The following is a 23,336-nucleotide window of genomic DNA, read 5'->3' on the forward strand; positions in this document are numbered from 1 at the left end:
ATCTCAATTAGGTTAAGTTTCTCAGGTGTCTTACCTTCTGGCTTGTTTCCTGCTTGCCCCTCCCTGAATCACCGATGGTGCCCTGTGCACAACCCCTCCTCAGCTGTGACCGGTGGGCTCATTAGTCCAGAGGGAGCCTGGCTGGTGAATCCTTCCTCCTGGTTATCTGCCCAGGGTGCCATCCTGCCCCTCTGCATCTGGGCACACAGACCCAGGCCAACCCAGAGAAAAGTATTTATGGTCTCAACTCCCCCACCTGCCATCCATAAGAAATGGGATTGGGTACCAATCTGGGTAAGTGTGGAGAGGCCAGGCAGCTTACCACTTCCATTTCACCATCTTAAAGATCAAAAAAGAGTGAAATGACTGCCCAAGATCATACAGACAGCAGGTTACTAGAAAAGCTGAGGGCAAACAAAAATTAGAAAGAAATACAAATTAGAGTTTATGGGAAAAGTTTTAAATGTTTAATGAAAAAGACTTAAAGCAATGCATTATTTACATGTGGGTAAGAAAAGGTGGCAGAATCTCCAAAGTTTGTCCTGTGGGGGCTTTGAGAAGAGAATTCACATAAACCCCATTAAATAGAAACCGCCCCTAAATATTTCCAAGTTGATACAAAATAGGTGAACAGGCTCCAGCAAGCAGACTGTTCAAATCAGATCAGCAACTGAAAGAGAAGATAAACAAGAAGGAAGAATACAAACAAGTGAAAATTTGTAAATTTAACTAAAGGCTCACAAAAGACTTCTCAAAAACAAAAGAAAAATAAAGCGGGAAAAACCTCAAGTGCCCCAAACCAGGAACCAGGAAGCTCTCTCTAAAACAATCACAAATATGGATTTATTGTCTTACCGTTCATGGGCATCTCGTCAATCTGAGTGGAGTAGTACTGCTCAATGTCTCTGAGGATTCGGATATCATCATTCTTCACAAAATTAATGGCCACGCCCTTTCGGCCATATCGACCTGATCGCCCAATTCTTCAACAATAAAGCAAAATCACTTCAGTAAACATAGCAAAAAAGGTTTCAGTAAACCCATCAACAAGACTGAAACCAAAGAAAAACTTGTGCTGCCTACCTGTGTATGTACAGCTCTCTGTTGTTGGGCAGGTCGTAATTAATGATGAGGGACACCTGGGGCACGTCCAGCCCCCGGGCCCAGACGTCTGTAGAAATGAGCACTCGGCTGCACAAAGAAAGGCATTTGAGACAATCACCTTAGCATAAAAGGGTCAGACCGGCTATGAACACATCAGGGCCCCTCACACTGGCCCCTCTGCAGGCTGAAGCACAAGGGACAGCACCAGAAAGCCGCGTTCAGAAGGCGCGTTTGGTATATTTCATTACTTAGGTCATGTGTGCTGATAAAAAAAAAACAATTTGGCTATCTTTTACACTACTACATTTAATTTGTTTCGAGCCAGTCCCATACCAATAATTGGGAAGGACATTTTACTTTTGTCTAGCAAAAACTCAAGTACAGCGGCCTCACTGATTTTGGTGCAGTGTTTACAGTATCTTCAAATTAGAAATGCAACTCACACCTCTCTGTCCTTCACACAGGACAGAATCTGACACACCACAGACCCACACTATCCAATGCTGAGGCCACCAGCCCACCAAGCACCAGAGTGGCTGGTCTGAAATGAGATTGTCTTACGGTGTAAAATTCACACTGGATTTGAATACTTAGTACAAAAAAAATGCAAAAAACCTCGTTAATATTTTTAATGTTGATTACATGTTGAAGTGATATGATATATTGGGTTAAATGACATATGTTTACTTGAATTATATTTCTATTGGACATCGCTGGTCTAGAAGCATTCAAAGTCTGAAGGGACAGCAGAATAGGAGAAAATAATCCTGCCAGATAATCACATATAACTGGAGCCCTAGAGGAAGAGGAAAGAATGGGGCCAAAGCACCAACAGAGGGGTAAGGCCAAGAGTCACAGAAGTGCCAAACGGAAGGAGTAAGACTGAATCACACATGGACCCATCAGCGTGAAACCACATAAACAAAACAGACCTAAGAAGCAGCCTGCAGAGAAGACACTGTTTTACATGAGCAGCAGCAGGTGACATCCCCACAGGACTGACACAACCAAGAAACACCAGATAGAGAGGGCCGACTGCACTAGGCCACTTCATATAAGGGATTAGAATGTCTGCAGAGTTTGGTGTCCACAGGATGTCTGGGACTGATCCCGCCTGGATTGCCTCCTTCAACACATCAGAAGGAGGTGTTTCAAGATGAAGCAGACATTTCCAAAGAAACTTAAACATTTTGTTACCAGCAGACCCAAACTAAATACAGAAAGACATTCTTCAAGCACAAGGAAATGCATCCCTGGGACTTCCCTGATGGTCTAGTGGGTAAGACTCTGCACTCTCAATGCAGGGGGCCCAGGTTTGATCCCTGGTCGGGGAACTAGGTCCCGTATGCATGCCGCAACTAAAGATCCCATGTGCCACAACTAAGACCTGGTGCAGCCAAAATAAATAAACAAATATGTATATATATGTATATATTAAAAAAATATATACATATATATGTATATATTAAAATGCATCCCTGATGGAAGCTCAGAGATAAAGGAAAAACAGAAGAGTAACGAGTATGGTCACTGTGCAGCATTCATTATATGAATTATGGAATGATACAAAGCACAAATTTCTTGTTGAGGTTGAATATATGTAAATTAAAACACATGACAACAGTGACAGAAGTCTGGGGGGTGCGTGTCACTGAAGTCAGGGTTTCAAGTTCTCTGTGCTCTCAGAGGAGATGGTAAAAGTACCAAGCAACCACAGCTGCTGATGACTCTTCAGGGTGACCACTAAATAACATAAAGAAAGAAACATTTTCCAAAATAAAAAGTGGGGAGGGCTTCCCTGATGGCGCAGTGGTTGAGAGTCCGCCTGCCGATGCAGGGGACATGGGTTCGTGCCCCGGTCCGGAAAGATCCCACATGCCACGGAGAGGCTGGGCCCGTGAGCCATGGCCGCTGGGCCTGCGCGTCCGGAGCCTGTGCTCCGCAATGGGAGAGACCACAACGGTGAGAGGCCCACGTACCGCAAGGAAAAAAAAAAAAAAAAGTGGGGAAAAGGAATAACAACAACAAAAAATCCAAACTAAAGAAAGAAAAAAGAACCACACAAGAGAAATGACAAGATATAAGATGGTCAATTTAAAACCAAATATATCAGTATTTACATTAAACGAAACTGGACTAAATGTTCCAGTTAAAAGACAATTATGGGCTTCCCTTGTAGCGTAGTGGTTAAGAATCCGCCTGCCAATGCAGGGGACACAAGTTCGAGCTCTGGTCCAGGAAGATCCCACATGCCACAGAGCAACTAAGCCTGTGCAGCACAACTACTGAGCCTGCGCTCTAGAGCCCGCGCTCTAGAGCCCGTGAGCCACAACTACTGAAGCCCACACGCCTAGAGCCCATACTCCACAACAAGAGAAGACACCACAATGAGAAGCCCGCACGCCGCAACAAAGAGTAGCCCCCACTCACCGCAACTAGAGAAAGCCCCGCAGCAATGAAGACCCAATGCAGCCAAAAATAAATAAATTTTAAAAAAAAGACAGCAATTATCATTAGATTAAAAGGAAAAATAAAACCCAACTATATGCTGGTTGCATGAAATCCATCTAAAGCTTAAGTCTACAAACCAGAGGTGAAGGAAGAAAGGTGGTACTAAGGAGACACCAAGCGTTCAGAGCCGGTGCTGCTGGTCAGACAGAGCAGGATTCAGGACAAAAGCCCTAGTAGAGAAGGGCAGACACTTCCACAGCAAAAGCTAAATCCTCCAGAAATGTAGTAATTCTGAACTTGTACACTCAGGTCTCTGGACCCATAATGCAAGAACGGACAGAACCCCCAAGAGGAAAACCGGCACTCTCAACACTGATGAAACAAGGCTTAAGGGAAAAAGGGTAAGGATGCAGGTTTGAGAAATACAGCTAGCAACTGAAATCCAACACCACACAGCACCCATCTTGTCCAAGCACAGAGAACATTTGTAAAATGACCGACCCCGTGCTGGGCCACAAAGCAAGTCTGAATACACACTGAGGGGATGAAATCACACAAAGTGGGTTCTCTGGCCACAGTGGGATTAAGCTAAAACCAATACAAAAAGATAAACAGAAAATCTCCATTTATTTGGAAACAGAAAAATACGCTTCTAAATAAGGCAACCAACCTACGTAGTTAAGGCTAGTTCTCATCTCAGCCTAACCTATCACACCAGCAGTGGCTGCCCTGCTCACCAGCAAGTTGGTGACCTGCCCAAGCTCAGCTGTGGGGGGGAAAACTCGGGTAACACCCCGTAAATGCTGGCCCACAGCACCAGCACCAGGACCACAGCAGAGAGCTCAGCCAACCCACCTGGCACCCGACCGGAACTCCTTCATGATGGACTCACGCTCCTTCTGGGGCATGTCCCCGTGCATGGATGACACGGTGAAGTTGGCTTCCCTCATCTTCTCTGTCAGCCAGTCAACCTACAGATGGAATCAACAGATGCTGCCATAAGTTCACAAACCAGAGACTGTATACAGGATTTCATGTCAATTACCTGCAGAACCAATTCGAATATTCATAAACAAGTGCTCTTAAAACTCAGGCTAGGGACTTCCCTAGTGGCGCAGTGGTTAAGAACCCCACCTGCCAATGCGGGGGACAGGGGTTCGAGCCCTGGTCTGGGAAGATCCCACATGTCATGGAGCAACTAAGACCGTGCGCCACAACTACTGAGCCTGCGAGCCACAACTCCTGAGCCTGTGTGCTGCAACTACTGAAGTCCGCGTGCTTAGAGCCCTTGCTCTGCAACAAGAGAAGCCATCACAATGAGAAGCCTGCACACCACAACGAAGAGTAGCCCCCGCTCGCCATAACTAGAGAAAGTCCATGTGCAGCAACGAAGACCCAGCACAGTCAAATTAAAAAAAAATATATATATATATAAAAATAAATAAACAAAACTCACGCTAATCCTCACTGGCTGTGTAGAAAACTTAATTCTGCCCAGCAAATATCGGGGCAAAAATTCTCTTAAAAGACAATATGTCACGGTTCTCATTTGAAATTTAAGTTCAAATCTTTTTTGGAATGTGGTCCAAATCTTGTTCCTATTCCAAGGAGAGCTGCCAGGGTTCTCAGCTCTGCCGACACATCAGCATCACCTGGGAGCTCAAAGAACGTGTGTCCAGGCCCCACCTGAACCAATGACCCGGAGCCTTCAGTCAAGGGACCAGATCAACACCCTGCACATGTTCCCTGGATACACCCGCTTGTCCGCTCATCGTCCACGGTGACTTTGAGCTAAAGGGCAGAGCCCAGTGGCTGCCCGAGGAGACCACATACCCAGAGCCTAAAGCACGTAATTCTGGTCCTCAACAGAAAATACCTGACCTAAGTTCTATGAAAACCGATCTTTGGTTTTCGCCACAAGGACATTAAAGAGCCAGAATGGCCGCGCACCTTCCTCTTGGTGTTACAGAAGATAACAGCCTGAGTGATGGTCAGCGTGTCATAGAGGTCACACAGCGTGTCGAACTTCCACTCTTCTCTCTCCACAGCCACAAAAAACTGCTTGATGCCTTCCAGAGTCAGTTCATCACTGGAGGACAAACACAATCCTGTCAACTCATCCTTCCAACCAAAACTTGAGGACGTGCGCAGGCCAGGGACTGTTCCAGGCACGGGCCCAACCCCCAGCGGCCCAGGAGCCTGGGCATTAAACCCCCGCCCCTCCCGCCAGCCACATCCTCCTAGGAGTCGCCACTTCCACCACATGGGCCCAAGCCCTGGATCAGTATGAACCTTTAACCACACCTTGTATGGTTCTAAACAAAGTGTTCGGCTGTTCAATAGAATACACATTTTACTGCCAATCGTAAATAATTCCATCAATAAGTAAATACTATCAGCAAATTTTTAAATTCGGAATTACTGGATCAAAGGAGACTATATAAAAGCTGGCTTTTCAAAAGAGAAAATTAAAAAGAAATTTCATGTTTTAAAACCCAAATACAACTATGCTATGTTTTAGTCCCACCTGAGAAGTAGGGCATCCTCACCGTTTCACCAAAATGCGGATAGGGTCAGTCATGAACTTGTTGGTCATCTCCAGGATCTCATGGGGCAGTGTGGCACTGATAAGCACCACCTGAGTGGCCGGGGGCAAGTACCTGTACACATCGTAGATCTGTTCTTTGAAACCTGGGATGAGGAATGAGACACATGGGGAATTTTTAAGGCTGCACACTTTGAAACAGAAGTTGCACATCAACTGTTCACATTTAACTGGATGCAGCACTGTGACTGTAAAGGTGCAAGATTTCACACGGAAGCTTCTTCCAGAGCTGGACCAAATTCTCACATCCCCTCTCCTCTCCCTGGTGTGCTCTAGGGATCAGAGCCCCACCCAAGAGTCCTGGATGCCAACAGGTAAAAGCAACAGAAACCTGAGCCCTGAGCCCACAACCTCAGACCCTTGCAGGTAGTTTCACATCTCAGTTCCAGCTGCTGCTGCTCTGTGAGGGTATGCATCCACTGTGGCCAGATCTAACACATTTTAAATAAATCCAGAGATCTAGATTTTCTTCTTTTCTTTTTTTTGCGGTACGCGGGCCTCTCACTGTTGTGGCCTCTCCCGTTGCGGAGCACAGGCTCCAGACGCGCAGGCTCAGCGGCCATGGCTCGCAGGTCCCAGCCGCTCCGCGCCACGTGGGATCTTCCCGGACCGGGGCACGAACCCGTGTCCCCTGCATCGGCAGGCGGACTCTCAACCACCGTGCCACCAGGGATGCCCGAGATCTAGATTTTCACCAAAAAAATCTCCACTTAAATAAAAAGCCGCTGAGCCTGCACGTCCGGAGCCTGTGCTCCGCAACGGGAGAGGCCACAACAGTGAGAAGCCCGCGTACCGCAAAAAAAAAAAAAAAAATCTCCCACAGATACTGACCCATGCTGTACACCTGAAAATGTTACATGTCAATTATACCTTAATTTAAAAACCTCCCAATTAAATAATGCAGCTAGTTTACATTATTTCATATGGTGCAGGCTGAATAAAACCCAATGGCAAGCAGGACCTGGCCCTCGGGTCACCACACCACCACCTCTGCAGGACGGGTTAGGAGGCTGACGTGTGAGAAGGGGACAGGTGGCTGCGAGGTTCTGACTGTAGAGATCAGGGGGCCAGAAGCTACATTTCCGACACGTTCCCAGCTGACATAGATGCCACTGGTTCTGGAGACCTCACTTTGTAGTAACTGTACCTTTAACTTAGCTGAAGAGCAGGGCCTCCAGGTAAGGGGCCCAAGACAGAGGTGGGTGGAGGGCTGCTCCAAGGGGTGGCATCAGCCTCTAGGCTCCTGAGAGAACTGCTCAAGAACCAGGGAACAGGAAAACGCTTGAGAAGAACCCCATGAGTTACTGGTGACTCCTGAGAAGCAAACTATTCCCTTCACGCCAGGTGACCCCAATGTCTAAGGGGACGACCCACCCGACCCCCTGGTATGGAAGTAAGACTGGAGGGGGGTGTGCAGGGAGAGGAGGCTTGAAGACACTGTGAGGTACTGCCCGCAGCTGTTACTCAACCAAGGTGACAGCTGTCGTTATGCATTTCCCAGTTGCTGTGCTAAGAGCAAAACTGCTATGACTTACGGGTCCTCACATATTTGTCCTCATACGTTTTGGGAGAAATACATGAAATACACCCCAATTCTAGAAATTTACCTTGAAAAATAACCGATAAAAGAGTAAAAACAACCTGGACAACCAATAAAATACAACTAGTGAAATAAATTATGGAACATCCAAACCACAAAATACCCTACTGCCATGTAACAAGATTTATTCAGCTATCTGTTCACCCCTTCCCCACCACCAGGCATCTCTGCACCACATCCCAGCTCCACGCCGCAGCCATCTGTGCTCACCCACCACACAACGAGCACTACCCCATCAGTTTGGCTGAAATGCTGTTGTTCTGGTTGTCATCAGTCTTACAAACCGCTACCATAAAAAAATCAGTTTTATGTTCCTAAGTGCACCCAGGGCATAACTGTTTTCCACAAAGAACATACTACTTATACTGAGTTCATTAGTTCCACATTTCCATTTTACACGGTGAAAATTTAAGAATTTTACATCAATAGAAAATGAATTCTTTTGTTACTCATACCTTTATTCAACATTTCATCAGCCTCATCCAAAACCAACATCTTGATAGCACGTGTCCTCAAACTTCTGCGACGAATCATATCTATAAAATCAGATTTTGAAATAAGTAGACCTCAGGCTATAAGAGCCAGCCATTTCAACCAGTTTCCACAGCATTTCAGGGACCTTCCCTCCACTTCTTACAAGTTACTCAAATGCAAAAATCCACTATGTAGCATATCAAATTGAAAATGGTCCTCTATTGTTTAAGCACTTTTTATAGACAAAAGCAATTACCAAAGACACGCCCAGGTGTGCCAGCGACAACATGCTGTCCATAATCCAGTTTCCTGATGTCCTCCCCCACGTTGGTGCCCCCAATGCAGGCATGGCACTGGACGTTCATGTAGTCACCCAAAGCAAGCAGGCCCTGAATTAAAACACAGATTCACGTTCAAAGTCTGCCCCAAGACTGCTATGAAGTCCGAAACATCTGAGTTCCCCCAAAATGAAGATTGTTTCTATTCTAGTTTAAGATGACCACCGGGTATTGTTTATGCCATTATTTCTATCATAAAACTACAGAGAGCCCAAGTCTCCTCCTTCCACTCTTTTCTGTGCCAGAATGAAGTCAGTTTTACTGTTTTCTCATTACAAAAGCAGTATGTATTTACAGAAAAATAAGAAAATATATAAAATTCATAATCCTATCCACCCACAGATGCTATTAACATCTTAATAGATACACTTCCAAAATGTTTATACTATAAAAACAAAATACTTACAATTATTTTTAATTTTTTTGGAAGAAAATTACAATTCTAAGATTGTAAAAAACTATTGGAATCACACAAGCTACACTAACAATGACTTCACACAAACCAGCAACTCATATGTGATTTATCACAAAATGTTAGGAATCAGGGAAAAAAAACCTGACAGAACAGAAAAACCGGATTAGATTAAGTCAATCAGTTGGCTTGAACAGCGTGGGATTAGGGAGGGAGGTTAGGTATGCCGGCCCACCTACTGACTGCTCAACTCCAGCTTAGTCAGATATCCACACAGACTTTACAATCAGCCCTCCCTAACCTTGGATCCAACCAACTTCGCATCATATAGTGTTGTAGTACATATTCATTTTTTAAAACCTGCATATAAATGGATCCATGCAGTTCTAACCCATGTTGTTTAGGGTGAACTGTACTTGCAAATACGACAGTGCCATCTTTAACTGTCTTACCTTCTGGATCTGTACAGCTAACTCTCTCGTTGGAGCCAAGATCAAAGCTTGGGTTTCACGAACCTGGTAAAATAATTTGTCGGAAAATAGAGAATCTCAGTATCTTCACGGTAGATTGCACTAATTCAGACTCAGATCTATTTTGAATATTATTTCAAGTTAACCACACATCTGATTTCAGGTAAGCGAACCTGAATGTTACTTAAATTGCGTATCCAGTGATAATGGGTATACTGGTCAGGATTCTTGTTTACAGACAAGAATTTCCACTAGTTAAAAAAATCTCCCAGTTTACAGACATAGAAAACAAACTTATGGTTACCAAAGGGGAAAGGGTGGAGGGAGGGATAAATTAGGAGTCTGCGATTAAAATATACACACTACTATGTAAAAAAAGAGATAACCAAAATGGACCTACTGTATAGCACAGGGAACTATATAGATCTGAATCACTTTGCTATACACCCGAAACTAACACAGCATTGTAAATCAACAAAATTTCAATAAAAATTTTTAAAAGACTCTCAGTTTAAATAAAAAGGAATTTATGACAGGATATTAGCTCAGATATTAGTGTGCACTTAAGATTCTCTTTAAAAAATGTGCTTAATCAGTACAACTAGAGATATTTAAGAACTGTACTTCTTTTTTTTTTTTTTTTTTGCGGTACGCGGGCGTCTCACTGTTGTGGCCTCTCCCGTTGCGGAGCACAGGCTCCGGACGCGCAGGCTCAGCGGCCGTGGCTCAGGGGCCCAGCCGCTCCGCGGCATGTGGGATCTTCCCAGACCGGGGCACAAACCCGTGTCCCCTGCATCGGCAGGCGGACTCTCAACCACTGCGCCACCAGGGAAGCCCAGAACTGTACCTCTTGAACACTGTAGTTACAGAAGGTAAAGAAAGTATTTCCTAGGATTAAAGAGAAGTTTAAGATTACCTGAATATCCAAACACTGGAGGACAGAAATACTGAAGGTGGCTGTTTTGCCTGTACCAGACTGAGATCTAGTAAAGAAAACACAGATAAATGGGATTTAGAGTGATGGGCTACATGCCACTGCTCCCATTCATGTAACCCCCGCCCCAGCAGTGCTCTGAGGAGATGAGCTGCAGAAGCACTGGGCAGCTTTTTCCAAGTCGATTCCCCCACACCCCCTGACCAATATCTTAACTGCAAGGTGGTGGGACTCAGGCATAATGTCACAACTTTTAAATCACGGGTGATAAGGACAGTAAATGTGGCCTTTGCAGCAAGGGGTGACAGAGCTGCAGAATCTATAGAATTGCTGTTAGAGGTGACAAAAAAAAAAGATTCCTCTTTATATAATTCTTTTCTACGACTTCAGACTTTTTTTTTGTCAATGAGTCTTTAAAAATTAGGCAAATAGGGAATAATGTTATTAAAAGAGTATTATATACAATTCCATATGCCAAATGATAGGTTAAGTAAATCTGGCTTAAAAAAAAAAAAGAAAGCTTTCTAGAGTGGAGGATGCAAAACTAAAAACAAACAGCCCATAGCTGAAGTCAAGGCAAGAGCTGGTAACGGCATCTGAATGAAGAAGCACTGAACTACACACTGCTGTGCTAACCAGCACCTGACTCCCCCTCTGCATGAGCAGACTTACTGTGCAATGACATCTCTCCCTTTAATTATCTGCTTAATAGCTCGCTGCTGGATTGCTGATGGTTTTTCAAAACCTGTAAATTAAAACAGAAAAAATGAGCTCTAACCACTAGGACAGCATACTTGCAACCATACACTGGAGCTCCTTGTGCCGAGGATGTTACCTTTTTAAAATCCCCCACCCCCTCCTTAACCCAATGTCCAACGTACTAAGCTCTCAAGAAACAGCTGCTGAATGAAGTAGGCTGAAGTGGATTTTTATACTAACATACCATCTTACACAGACACAATCTCTAAGGAACACTGTTGCAAAATAGAGACACCCCAGTTAGGTTAAAAAATGTTGGTGGTTACTCCTGGAGAATGGGGTGAGGGAGGCTCATATTTTACTCCAATTACTTGTGTATTGTTTGACTATATTACAATAACTTGCACTAATGGGGTTTTTTTTGTATTACTTTTTAAGTTAAAAAAAGGAATATAAACCCATCAGTGCTGTAGTCACCACTCCCCACCAGCAGTAAGTCTGCAGGTTGTTTGTTATCACCTACAACCCCATTTCATCTACTCCTCCTGCCTTGATGCAGCTACATGAACTACAACACCACCCCCCTACTGTCCAAGTAAACAAACAAAACTTTACGTACAAATAATGTACTTTAATTAATTTTGGTAGCCTTTTAAAATGTAGTACAATTTCCCATCTAACACAAAAGCAAATATAACAGATGATTTAAACCCTCAGGATGACCCAGCAAGTAGATGGGAAACTAAAAGCAGTGTTTTAGGGCAGGGACGTCCTGGGTGCCAAGAGGCAGGCAGGGCTGTCGGCCACACTACGAGGGCCAGCTGCAATGGTTCTTCACCTCCCATTCCCTCCGTACCTTCTCTGTGCTAGACTGTCATGACATCATGAACTGTTGGATAAAAAAGATGTCGGCCCCAGTCCCAGGCATTAAGCATAGATGCTGATCACGCCCATCTACATCCCCAACCCGAACTCTTCCCAACTGCCTCCTTGACATCTCCTACTGGATGGTTTACAGGTCCCTCAAGCTCTCCTCATTCAAGAAGAGCTCCCTCGAGTGCTCCCCGCCTGAGGAGAGGGCATCATCACCTGCCCAGTTACTCAAACATCCAGGACTTTCATCTCCTGCTCACATTCAACCCATCAGCAAACTCTGTTAGTACTCCATCTCCACCACAATACCATCATCACTCCCCTGGACTGGAACAAAAGCCTCCTAACATCTCCCTGCTTCCTCTCCTGCCTCACCTCCCCCCATATCCAGACACCCAGGACCACCTGTGACTGTAAATCTGATCCCATCACTTCCCTGCTTAAAACCCTCCAATGGCCTCCCACTGCACTTAGAAATAAAATTCAAACTCTATCACCTCGCACCATGCTTTTCAAGATCTGCGCCCCCCCCCCAAAAAAAAAACTCGCCCCTAGGCTCCCAGGACAGGGAGATTCTTTCTGTTCCTGGAATGCATAAGGCTCCCAGCTGCAGGGTCCTGGCACCAGCTGCCCAGTTCTACCATAATCTTTTCATAACGGGTTCCTTAGCCCAGATCTCAGCTCAAATGCCAGCCCCTCCTGGGAGCCCCCTTACCTATGTGCTCTATTTTAACTCTCTCCTCTCGCCAATCACGCTTATAAAGTTATCCCGCTTTATTTTCTTCGTAGCCATTACCACTGGCTATATAATCCTTCTCCCAAACATAACAAGCTCCCTAAGGCCTGCCTGGTTCACTGCTAAGCCGCCAGTGCCTAGAGCCGCGCACGTTCCTAGCACCTGGCAGGTGCAAGACAATCATCTGCTGAATGAGTGACTCCGGGGTGCAAGGAGGACCCTGCAGACCTCGCGGGACGCTGCAGCCCTCGCGTGACCCAGCATGGCGCCCCGCCGGGAAAACAGCACCCGAACCGGCCGACACAGACGGGGGTGGGGACACGTGCTGGGGGCAGGGGTCGCCCGTCAGGGCCCCCGGGCTCGGCCTCAGCCCCGACCCCCAACCCCGCGGCGGCCGCACTCCCAGTCTCGGGAACCACCCCCGGCTGGGCCCCCCGCCTCCCCGCGGGCGCCCTAGCCCGCGGCCCGAGCTCACCGACCGTAGGCGTAGATACCGCGCAGCAGGTCCTCCCGCAGGCCCATGGTGTCGAACGTGGGGGTCACGTCCACCTCCTCACTGGTCTCGAATTCCACTTTGGTCATGTCTTCCTCTTTGAGCAGCCGCTTCCGCGCCGAGCCCGACGTCGCCATTGTAGCTGTAGCCGCCATGATTCCGAGCAGGCTAAGAGCCAAGCTCGCGTCTCAGAGGAAAGCGGAAGCAGGGCCCCGCGCCGCCGCTGCCAGGAACTGACGTCATAGCACGAGCGTGCGGGCGTGCGTACGAGCGTGCGTCAGGGCCAAGCCTCGGAAGGGGCGGGGAGCTCCTGGTCACGTGAAAGGGAAAGGGCGCCTGCTGGGAAAGGGGCGGTGCTGCGGCTCTTGCGCGGGAGGGGCTCCCGCGGGATCTCGCGGAACCGTGCTCCGCCCACCCCTACAAACGGTGCCGAGGCGGCAGGGCCCAGCGGTTCGTACTGGGTGTGGTACTCCCGGCCTGGCTCTTCGGCTGATGTAGCCCTTTCCAATAACTGGATCCTCCGCGCGGGATGGTAGACCTCGCGCCCCTGCAGACGGGCTGCGGACCGCGCCAGGGCGCCCCTGCTCAGGGCGGGGTCTCCAGGCGGCCCTGCTTCGAGTGGGAACCTGGGCGCGCGTCCCCACCGGTATCCATTCCTTCGTGTGTACGCATGTTCCGACGTTGTCGCCGGCCGGGGACGCCGGCAAACGCATTACTACTCGTTATCATTGCCGCCCGATGGAAAACCTCACTGCACATTGTCTGCTTTTGGAAAGTCTGGAATCTTTAACTGCCTGCTTGTCAGCTCTCACTTTAACACCCCCAGGCCGGTTTTTAACCCCCTAAGGGAAAAGCCCCTACCCGGGGTCGAGTGTGTTGGGAGAGTAAGGGTCCTGCGACGGCCCCCGGCACCAGGACCCCCAGAGCTGGCCGCGTGACCTTGGGCCGCGCCTTGCTGGACTGTGCGTCTGTTCATTAAGGCCCTGGATTCCGCGTGTCTGGCGGAGGTGCTGATAAATCCCGCCCTGCAGAAAAGATGACCCTGGAGGTGACGGCTTTCGGTTGCCCTGTAGACTATTTCCAGTTATGCCATGTTACCCTAAACTTCTTTAAGTGCCTCTAAAAATCCGGCTCCCGAACCAGCGTCACCACCTGACGCGCGTTCATCTGTGTTGTGTGAAAAGAGCGTTTTTAACTTTGTGAAACTTATACTTGCCCAAGCTCAAGCTCTGTCCTTTCTCATTGTTTGCTTGCCTCGCATCACTGGGCACATCGTTCATCTCTTTAACAGCCTCTTTCCAGGACTGCTTGAACGCTGTCCTGTTGTGAAGGTTAATTTAGTGAAAACTTTTAGCGGTAATCATTTTATCCACTAAACCAGGCGCACTTAGAATGCAGAGGTTTGCAGTATGTTGACAGCGAACAAGGAAATGGGGGGGGTCTTACTTGCCCTGAAGCTCTTTCCCTGACTTTGGAATATGTCCAGACCTTACAAGATAATTGACCTGATAAACATGCCTGATAAGGATGCCAGTATCAGTCAAATATTTATAAATCTGAATTTCTTTCTTAGACTTTAAAGTAAATAAAATGCAAATATAAGTTCTTATGTCTTCTCACTCCACAGAGAGTTGAGTTATACACTACCCTCTCTGAAGTTGCCCACACTCCGTTTTGCAAGCTGTGCCCTAGGGCAGTGTCGTAAAACGCACACAGGTTTCAGCCTTAGTATAAGAAAAGAATGTGAAAGACCTCATTAATAATTTTTATACTGATTATGTGTTGAAATGTCCATATTTTTGATACACTGAGTTAAAATATGTCATTTAATTTCACCCATTTCTTTTTACTTTTTAAAATATGACTACTAGAAGCATTTTAATTATATGTGGTATTCCTATTAGATGGTGCTGCTCTAGGTCCTTAACAGCATGTGAAATAACCTTGCCAAGGGTATGGGGAAAGAGTAAACTGAAGATCGCTGACTTTATGAATCTGATATCAATGGGGAGGGGATGAAATTATTGCACTCTTCTACTAAGTTTGAAGAGGATGATTGCCTCTTTTGTACTTATCGAGAGACTTTTGATCTTATTCATGATCCCCCTGGACTTGTCTCTTGCCTTCACATATTTATATTTTATGCCATTTTCCTGGCAATGTCCCTTTCGCTCAATGTCTGAATTCACATCTTAAAGCCCTCTTCCTTTTGTTTGGCACCAATAACTTTTTAGACCACAGTCCGTGAAGATGACGAGAGTCAGGGGTGGGCGTGGGCGTGCTGTGTCAGGGAACAAAGGTCTCAAGTGAAGCAGTGGCAACCAAGCCGACTTGGCCTTAGTCCTCCTTGAGGGTCCTCTAATCAAAGGGGTTGACCCCTCCCCCAAGATAACGACAGAAGGGGCAGGTCCACCGGGAGGCCTCTTTGGGATGATAAGGAGTGTACCTGCACTCTTCCAGGAACTAGGAGCTGGCAGTGGGCACAATAGGTCATAGAGAGCCATGTTTTTATTACTCAGGAAAGAGGGCTCTGGGTAATTGCAACCAGGATAAGAGCTCCTCTCAGGAGAAGAGGTTTTTCTCTTTTTTTCTCAAACACGGTGCCAATTTTCATAAGGCCTGTACGATGCTCAACAAAGGTCTCAGTGTCACTAAGATCCGAGATCCGAAATGCACTTTGCTTTTTTTTTTTTTTTCCTTTTTTGTGGCCTTGCCAGGCAGCATGCAGGCTCTTAGTTCCCCGACCAGGTATCGAAGCCAGGCCCCCCCACCCCCCGAAGTGAGTGGACGCGCTGAGTCCTAACCACTGGACCACCAGGGAATTCCCTGAAACGTGCTTTGCTTTATCAACGGCAGGTGAGAATAACCTAGGCAGTCGTGTGTTGGAACATGCCTGGCTCTTCTCCCTATTTGTTGAAATACTTGCTCTGCGTAGCTATGTTATGCTGGACCTAAGCCTCCACAGTTGACCCTTGAGCAACATGGGGGTTGGGGGCGCCAACTCCCTGCATATTCGAAAATCCAAGTATAACCTTTGACTGCCCCCAAACTTAACTACTAATAGCCTACTGTTGACCGGAAGCCTTACCCATAACCTATAGTCGATTAACACATGTTGTATTTATATGTATTATACACTGTATTCTTACAATAAAGTAAGCTAGAGAAAAGAAAATGTTAAGAAAATCATAAGGAAGAGAAAATACATTTACAGTACTGTACTGTAATAATCGATACCCCAAGTTTACATTGTCTGTTTGAAACAGAGCAGGACACAATGGTCCTTCCCCTCTGTCCTCCACCTGCCTTTTGTCTGTGGTAAAACTTTAGCCAAAGAATAAGTTAAATCAAAGTGGGAAGATGCAGAAACAAAAGAAAATCGTCCAAGACTAAATAATGATAGTTTAGTCATTAAGCAAAGTCAAGGACCTTTAGTTCCTCCACAAGGGCTGTAGATAATATTCTGAGCTGTGTCCTGTGAGCTGTCTTATAGATGCTGAAGCCCCCACCAGGTGGAAGAAGTTAACTACATGATGACCAGACTGTAGCTGCCACAATCCTGAGAATTGGCCTCAAGGAAGTGGGAACAAACAGACCATGGAACTGAAGATTAACTGTACTTAAAACTATCAAGATGATGCTGATCAGACCACCAAGGACCAATTTCAAGATGATTGTCAGCTGACTGTGCTGCTTCTACATGTAGCCCCCTCCCTCTGCCTATAAAAACTCTTGCCCCCTGATTGTCAGGTGGGGGGAGTTGGCCTTTGGACAGGTGTCCGCCTCCCCCCACCTGCCATTCTCAGCAATGAAGCAAACTTTCCTTTCCACCAACCTTGCCTCTTTATTCGCCATTGGGCGGCGAGCCGCCGGACCCCGCTTTCAGTTACATGTTTACAAGATGAATCATCCGTCTCTCAGTACCTACATCAATATTGCCTCACATGATATAAAACACTGTAGATGTTACCTGCACAGTTCAAACTCCTGTTGTTCAAGTGTCGACTGTGACTAAGTTCATCAGTACCACTTTTTGAAATTCCATATATATACATTGGTATTTGTTTTTCTCTTTCTGGCTTACTTCACTCTGTATGACAGATTCTAGGTCCAACCACCTCACCACAAATAACTCAATTTCATTCCTTTTTAGGGCAGGAATAAAGATGCAGACGTAGAGAACGGATTTGAGGGCACGGTGGCGGGGGGGCAAGGGGAAGCTGGGATGAAGTGAGAGAGTAGCACTGACATATATACACTACCAAATGTAAAATGGATGGCTAGTGGGAAGCTGCTGCATAGCACAAGGAGATCAACTCGATGCTGTGTGACGATCTAGAGGGATGAGATAGGGAGGGAGGCTCAAGAGGGAGGGGATATGGGGATATATGTATACATATAGCTGATTCACTTTGTTGTACAGCAGAAACTAACAAAACACTGTAAAGCATTTATACTCCAATAAAGATGTGGAAAAAAAAGCTATCTCCTAGAAACTTCTGATCAGAAAAAAAAAAAAAAGTCAACTGTACTTACAAAGCAAGAATTGACAGCCCACATCAGTTGTCAGTACATAATTCCACTGCTTAAATGTCCAGATTAATGTTTCAATTTTTATCAGAAACCTCCATTGCAATTTCAACTAAGGAGTGCAGGCATATATCTTGTCTTAATAATTTTACTGCTGGGAAAACTAACGCCCAGCCTGTTAAGTTAAAAGTAACTTCCAGCGCAGCAAGGGGTAGAAGCTGCCCCACTCTGAGTCCCCAAAAAAAGTGTGTTTATATGGCTTACCATGCCTGCATCCTTTGTCCCAGGGCTCTGGGTCACCCAGGTGGACCTGCCTGTTATGTCTGGGCACAGCCCTCTGTCTCCTGCACCTCACTTCCCATGCTTTCCAAATCTGTGGGAGGGAGGTTATCTCTCCTGATTAGACTAATCTCGAGGAGGGCAGGCCCATGTCTGTTTTGTTCCCCAGCGCTGCCCTAGTACAGCGTGGTGTGCCTGGATGTCCACCGCAAGAGGGGAGGAAGAGCCCAGGAACTCTCCCAGCTCATGCCGGAGGGGTGGGCAAGACAGGAGCAGCTCAGCGGGCGCTACCTGAGGAGCTGCCCTGCCTCTTCCCTGAACCTTTATTGGACTCAGGGTGTACACAATCAAGTCAGCTCATCTTGTCTGGGATGGGTGGAAGATTCGGTGTAGTGCTGCTGGGCTGGGCTGGGTTTCCATAAATCATCACCACAGGAGTTGATGTCCTGGATCCTAGGGGCTGTACCCAAAGAGCGACTTCCTGCCAGAAACCTCACCTATCACCTGGTATTAAATGACAAACACTGTTCCTTTGTAGGCACAGCCACCTCTAACCCACCCAGCAGGCAGGGCACCTTACTAAACATCACCAGATCCCACCCAGCTGGACCCGGGACTCCACACTGCTGGCATCTGACATTTTGGCCATGTGCCTGGAGCATCTTCCTGGTGCAGGCGCTGTTCCAGGGGCTGTATTGGGTGGCAAACAGGACAGACAGTGCTGTCCTCATGGAGCTTGTGTTCCAGAGGAGGGCAATAAATAACTGTAGGCTTTGTAATTTCTGTGATTCAGATAAAATGAGGCAAAGTGGCAGACTTAATGGGTTGCAGATTTACCAGGTGACTGGAGGAAGGTTCCACGTGAATTGTGAGAAGAGGTGGCTGTGGTAACATCCCAGGTTCCAGCAAGAAGGCACAGGGAGTGTGGAGACCCCCAGGTGGACTGGGGATTGACACAATCAAGGGACAGAAAGCCAGCATGGTTGCAGCATCGAGAATGTCGTCAAGAGGGGGAGTGGGAGAAGGGGTGAACAGGGCCAGATCATAAAAGGTCTTATAGACTATGAAATAGAGTTTAAATGCATCATGGTTGCCATAGGAGCCACTTCAGGGTTGTCTTTCTTTGTGGGGAGAGGATTCATTCTGATAAACAGTTTGGGAAGATGACCTGCTTTTCACTTTTCACCCTTTTGGCTAAGATCAAGTGTAGAAAGATGACCTGGCTGCAGCAAGAGGTTGAAAGGTTGGCGTAAAGGGGCCAGAGAGGAGCTGGGAGCCCCGTTGGAGAGGTGGTGGTGGCTGCTGGAGCTGATGCAGTGGAGATGGTGAGAGGAGGGCTCAGGAGACATTCTGGACAGAGCTGACACATGGGATAGAGGGAGCTGTTAGGGTTTAAAGGATGAAAATTGGCTCCTGGGTTTCAGGTGTGAGCATCTGGGTGGTACCATCATGAGATGGGGAAGCCATGGGCAGCAGTGTTGTGCTGGTTTGAGGGCAAAACCAACAGATCCAACAAACACATGTGCCCATGTGTTCATAGCCATAGGACTCACAACAGCCAAAAGGTAGGAACAACCCAGTGTCCACTGACAGATGAATGGATAAACACAACGTGCTCCACCCACACAATGGGACATTATTCAGCCATTATGCTACAGGAAAGGAGCCAGACCTCCAAGGTCACATATGTATGATTCCATTGATGTGAAATGTCCAAATTAGCCAAGTCCATAGAGACAGAAAGCAGCTTAGTGGTTACCAGGGAATGGGGGGAGGGGCTGCTTGATGGGCACAGGTTTTCTTTTTGGAGTGACAAAAGTATTTTGGAACTAGATAGAGGAGATGGTTGCACAGCATTGTGAATGTACTAAATGCCACTGAATTGTTCACTTTAAAATGGTTAATTTTATGTTATGTGAATTTCACCTCAATTAACAAACCTTTTTTATGGTAGATCTGTGCTTGAGCCCAGGATTTCTGGGCTGCAGCACGCTATGCCAACCAAGTGTCCGCACTAAGTTCAGCATCAATATGGTGACCTCCCGGGAGTGAGGGACCACCAGGTTGTCTAAGGAGGGGTGAACTGGCCCAGGTCAGAAACGGAGCAGGTCAAAACTCCCATGCTGATGAGTAGTGGGACTGCGCCTGTGAATAACAATTGCACTCCAGCCTGAGCAACTTAGCAAGACCCTGTCTCTTAAAAAAAAGGAAAAAAAGGATCTGATTTCCCTGGGTTAAATTTGAGATGCCTAGGTATCCAAGGGGAGTTGTCAGGTAGGCAGTTGCATGTTCAAATGTGAGAAGCAGCAGGGAATGACCGGTCTCACCTGTTCCTGTGGAAATTGCTGCTTCTCGAATTCCCCTGGCCCACTCCCCGCTTTGGTGCGGGCCAGGGTGAGTGTGTGTGGGGGTCCGTGCTCTCATGCAGAGGCCAGTGAGCCACACTTCAGCCTGGAACCCTGTCCCCGGGTGCTCTCTGCTGCGAGTCTGAACTTTATTCCTACAGGGCCTTCCCTGTAGCACCTGCATTCGCAAGTGGTGTTAGCATCTTTATTCCAAGGCAAACCCAGAACCCCCACCAACTCCCTACATTTTATGGATAAAGTAGCACCCAGAGGCCCTCCACAGAGTGCCCAGGGCGTTCACAATGACCGTCTATCGTTCACTCCTGGATCCTTTATTGATTGCTGCCGGGGGCTGTGCTCACCAGGTGGTGCTATCCTGGTGCCCCCTGGGGCTTGGGAGTTTCTCCAGGACATACTCTTCCCCCTGAGCCAGGTTACCAAAATGCTGCTTGATTGACCCTAGAATTGTGTACACAGCTATAGTCCCGTGTCATACAGAATAACTGTCAGTCGGGGTGCTCCTGAAGACCCAGTGGTGACTAAGAAACGGTTTTTGCCCTCAGAAAGCTCATGGACCTTGGGGGGCTGGGGCTTTCTCAACTCCGGTCCTATAACGCTCGGAATTTCTGTTCTTAACAGAGGCTTAGTGAGGCTCTGGCCCCCTCTTTTACCTGGAAGGACAGCATTTTGAGTTTTTTATAACTATCTAGAACTTTCTATGCACCAGGCACAGAGAGAAGTGCTTTCCCACCATGAAGCAGGTGCCACTATTAGCCCCACTGGAGAAGTAAGAAAGCTGAGGCTTGAGGGTTTAAATAACCTGCCCCAGAGGGTAGCTGATGTGCAGCAGGGCTGGGGGTCTGGTCCAAGAACTTGTTTTCTTATCTGAGTTCGGACCTGTGTTCTTACCTACTCTGCCCCGAGCGGCCGCAGCCCCATCCCTCTCACTCACCAGGAGGAAGAGACTTGGGTTCTGGTTGCTGCTCCTTCATCAATTAGCTGTGTGACCTTGGGAAACTTTGTCAGGAGGAGAATCCTTAAGGTCCTTGCTACTCATATAGGCCATGGAACTATGATTGTCCCTTCTTTCTTGAGTAGTATATACATCAGTGGGAACCAGGCACCCAACCAATGCTTATTGATTCACCCAACTAGTATGCATGGAGCATCACTCTTCTCAGGGTGGGGACACAGAAGAAAACAAGAAAGGCAAGAATCCTTGTCCTCTGGAAGTTTCAGGCTTGTCATGAGGAGGCAGGCAAGAGACAGATAAATAATTAGAATATATAATATGTTGGGGAGCAGTGTGTCCAATAGAGAAAAATGAAATAGGGAAAGGGGGATGGAGAGCCGTGTGGGAAGTCTACCATTTTACTTTTTTTTAATGAGACCTTTTATTTATTTATTTATTTTATTTTATTTTGGCTGCATTGGGTCTTCATTGCTGTGCATGGGCTTTCTCTAGTTGCGGTGAGCAGGGGCTACTCTTCGTTGCAGTGCGAGGGCTTTTCATTGCGGTGGCTTCTTTCGTTGTGGACCACCTTCTCTAGGCGCGCAGGCTTCAGTAGTTGTGGCTCATAGGCTCTAGAGCGCAGGCTCAGTAGTTGTGGCGCACGGAATTAGTTGCTCCGCGGCATGTGGGATCTTCCCGGACCAGGCCTCGAACCCGTGCCCCCTGCATTGGCAGGTGGATTCTTAACCACTGCACAACCAGGGAAGCCCAGTCCTACAATTTTAAATAGAATGGCTGGAAAGGCCTCTCTAGGAATGTGGCCCTTGAGTGGAGTCCTGAAGGAGGTGAAGGAAAGAGCATTGCAGGCAGAGGCAAGTACAAAGGCCCTGGGACTGGCATGTGCCTGGAGCAGTCAAAGGCTAGCAAGGAGGCCCCATATGTGGAGCAGGTAAATGCAAATAGGGTCAGCAAGTACCAGGAAATCAGAGTCTCACCTGTGGGGCATGGTTAGTCCTCGAGGATTTGTAGAGCAAAGGAAATGACATGACCTGACTCATCCTTTAGCAGGGAGGCCCTGTCTGCTGTGTTGAGAGCCTGCCTCGGGGGGCATGGAGAAAGCAGCTAGGAGGTCATTGCAGAGGTCTGCGTAGGCGCTGATCAGATCCCAGCAGTGCAAAGGGTGAGAGTGATCACATTCTGGATATATCTTAACATAGAAGAACCAAGACTTTCATTTAAATTTAAATAGTAATTATCAAATGTTGATTTTAGATGGCTCTATTGGAACTATTTAGATACTTCCCAGAATTGCTCATGAGAACCAAAGAAGAGGTCCAGATTTATCCTAAACTTCCTAGGACTTTTCTGAAGGATCTATGGGCTGACTGTTCACATAGAAGAGAAGATTCTATCCACTCCAAGATTTTCCATCATCTTCTCAATCACCGTCTTCTGTGGGTTGACCACATACACGGGCAGTTCTCGGAAGGTTCCTGTGGTTCTCACAAAGGCAAAACAAACCCTTCACACCCGTCCTCCCTGCTGTGAGAAAATGTGTTGGCGTTTCACTGTTGCGTGGAGGCTCGAGTGAGGCTCGGCTCCTGTGGGCAGGGCCCAGACAGATGCGCCTGTCAAGCCTGCTTGTCTGTGGCTGCTCAGTCAAGACTGTGGCTGGTCAGCCATCGCTTCTCAAGGACAAGGAAGGCACGTACGCAGAGTCTGTCCCCAGGAGAGCAGGTCATCATACCCAGGGAGGGTGGATAGGCCAAGAATGGGGTCCAAGAGCTGTCTACAGGGGAATGAGAGGGGCCGGCTTCCTCCTTATAAGGCGTGGAGGTGGTGCCTGGTTTGGGTACGAGAGGAGAAAGCAGGTCGTCCCATTTTGCTTGGTTAAATTACTTGAACATTCTCTGGCTGCTAAGTACCACTTTCAGACAGTATGGGCCATGCTGGGTGAAAGGAATGCTCTGTTTAGTACTCTTATCTCTGCAACGTTGCCCAGGACAAAAGAAAAGGAAGGAAGGTTTCTAAGTTCAGGTAT

The 23,336-nt window shown here is 47.2% G+C and overlaps 1 protein-coding gene and 1 non-coding gene across 3 annotated transcripts; one reads left to right on the top strand and one right to left on the bottom strand.

Annotated features, from left to right (window-relative positions):
- Nucleotides 1-452: 452 nt before the first annotated feature.
- Nucleotides 453-13,418, bottom strand: EIF4A3 (eukaryotic translation initiation factor 4A3). 2 transcript variants are annotated; one of them, XM_030837917.3, is made up of 12 exons: nucleotides 13,176-13,418; nucleotides 11,061-11,133; nucleotides 10,371-10,437; nucleotides 9,437-9,499; nucleotides 8,491-8,623; nucleotides 8,216-8,296; nucleotides 6,105-6,246; nucleotides 5,506-5,644; nucleotides 4,411-4,526; nucleotides 1,084-1,191; nucleotides 856-983; nucleotides 453-670 (listed from the first exon to the last, which is right to left on the bottom strand). In XM_030837917.3, the coding sequence occupies exons 1-12, from the start codon at nucleotides 13,342-13,344 to the stop codon at nucleotides 654-656; spliced, it is 1,236 nt and encodes a 411-aa protein (XP_030693777.1). In that variant the 5' UTR covers nucleotides 13,345-13,418; the 3' UTR covers nucleotides 453-653. The 2 variants fall into 2 exon arrangements, with proteins under 2 accessions (XP_030693777.1, XP_060147009.1); XM_060291026.2 differs by having other exon boundaries at nucleotides 13,172-13,190.
- On the top strand, nucleotides 2,366-2,438 carry TRNAE-CUC (transfer RNA glutamic acid (anticodon CUC)). The gene has a single exon. It is a non-coding gene; the product is annotated as a tRNA-Glu (tRNA).
- Nucleotides 13,419-23,336: the final 9,918 nt, after the last annotated feature.

Source organism: Globicephala melas, chromosome 20, assembly GCF_963455315.2.
Source record: "Globicephala melas chromosome 20, mGloMel1.2, whole genome shotgun sequence".
NCBI classification, from domain to species: Eukaryota; Metazoa; Chordata; class Mammalia; order Artiodactyla; family Delphinidae; genus Globicephala; species Globicephala melas.

Excerpts from the sequence above, each read along its gene's own strand:
- EIF4A3 (XM_030837917.3), bottom strand. The coding sequence starts at position 13,344 with ATGGCGGCTACAGCTACAATGGCGACGTCGGGCTCGGCGCGGAAGCGG. Across the intron at positions 8,297-8,490 it reads CACACCTGGGCGTGTCTTTG|ATATGATTCGTCGCAGAAGT; the intron begins GTAATTGCTTTT and ends CTGATTTTATAG. Across the intron at positions 6,247-8,215 it reads TGATGAAATGTTGAATAAAG|GTTTCAAAGAACAGATCTAC; the intron begins GTATGAGTAACA and ends TCCTCATCCCAG.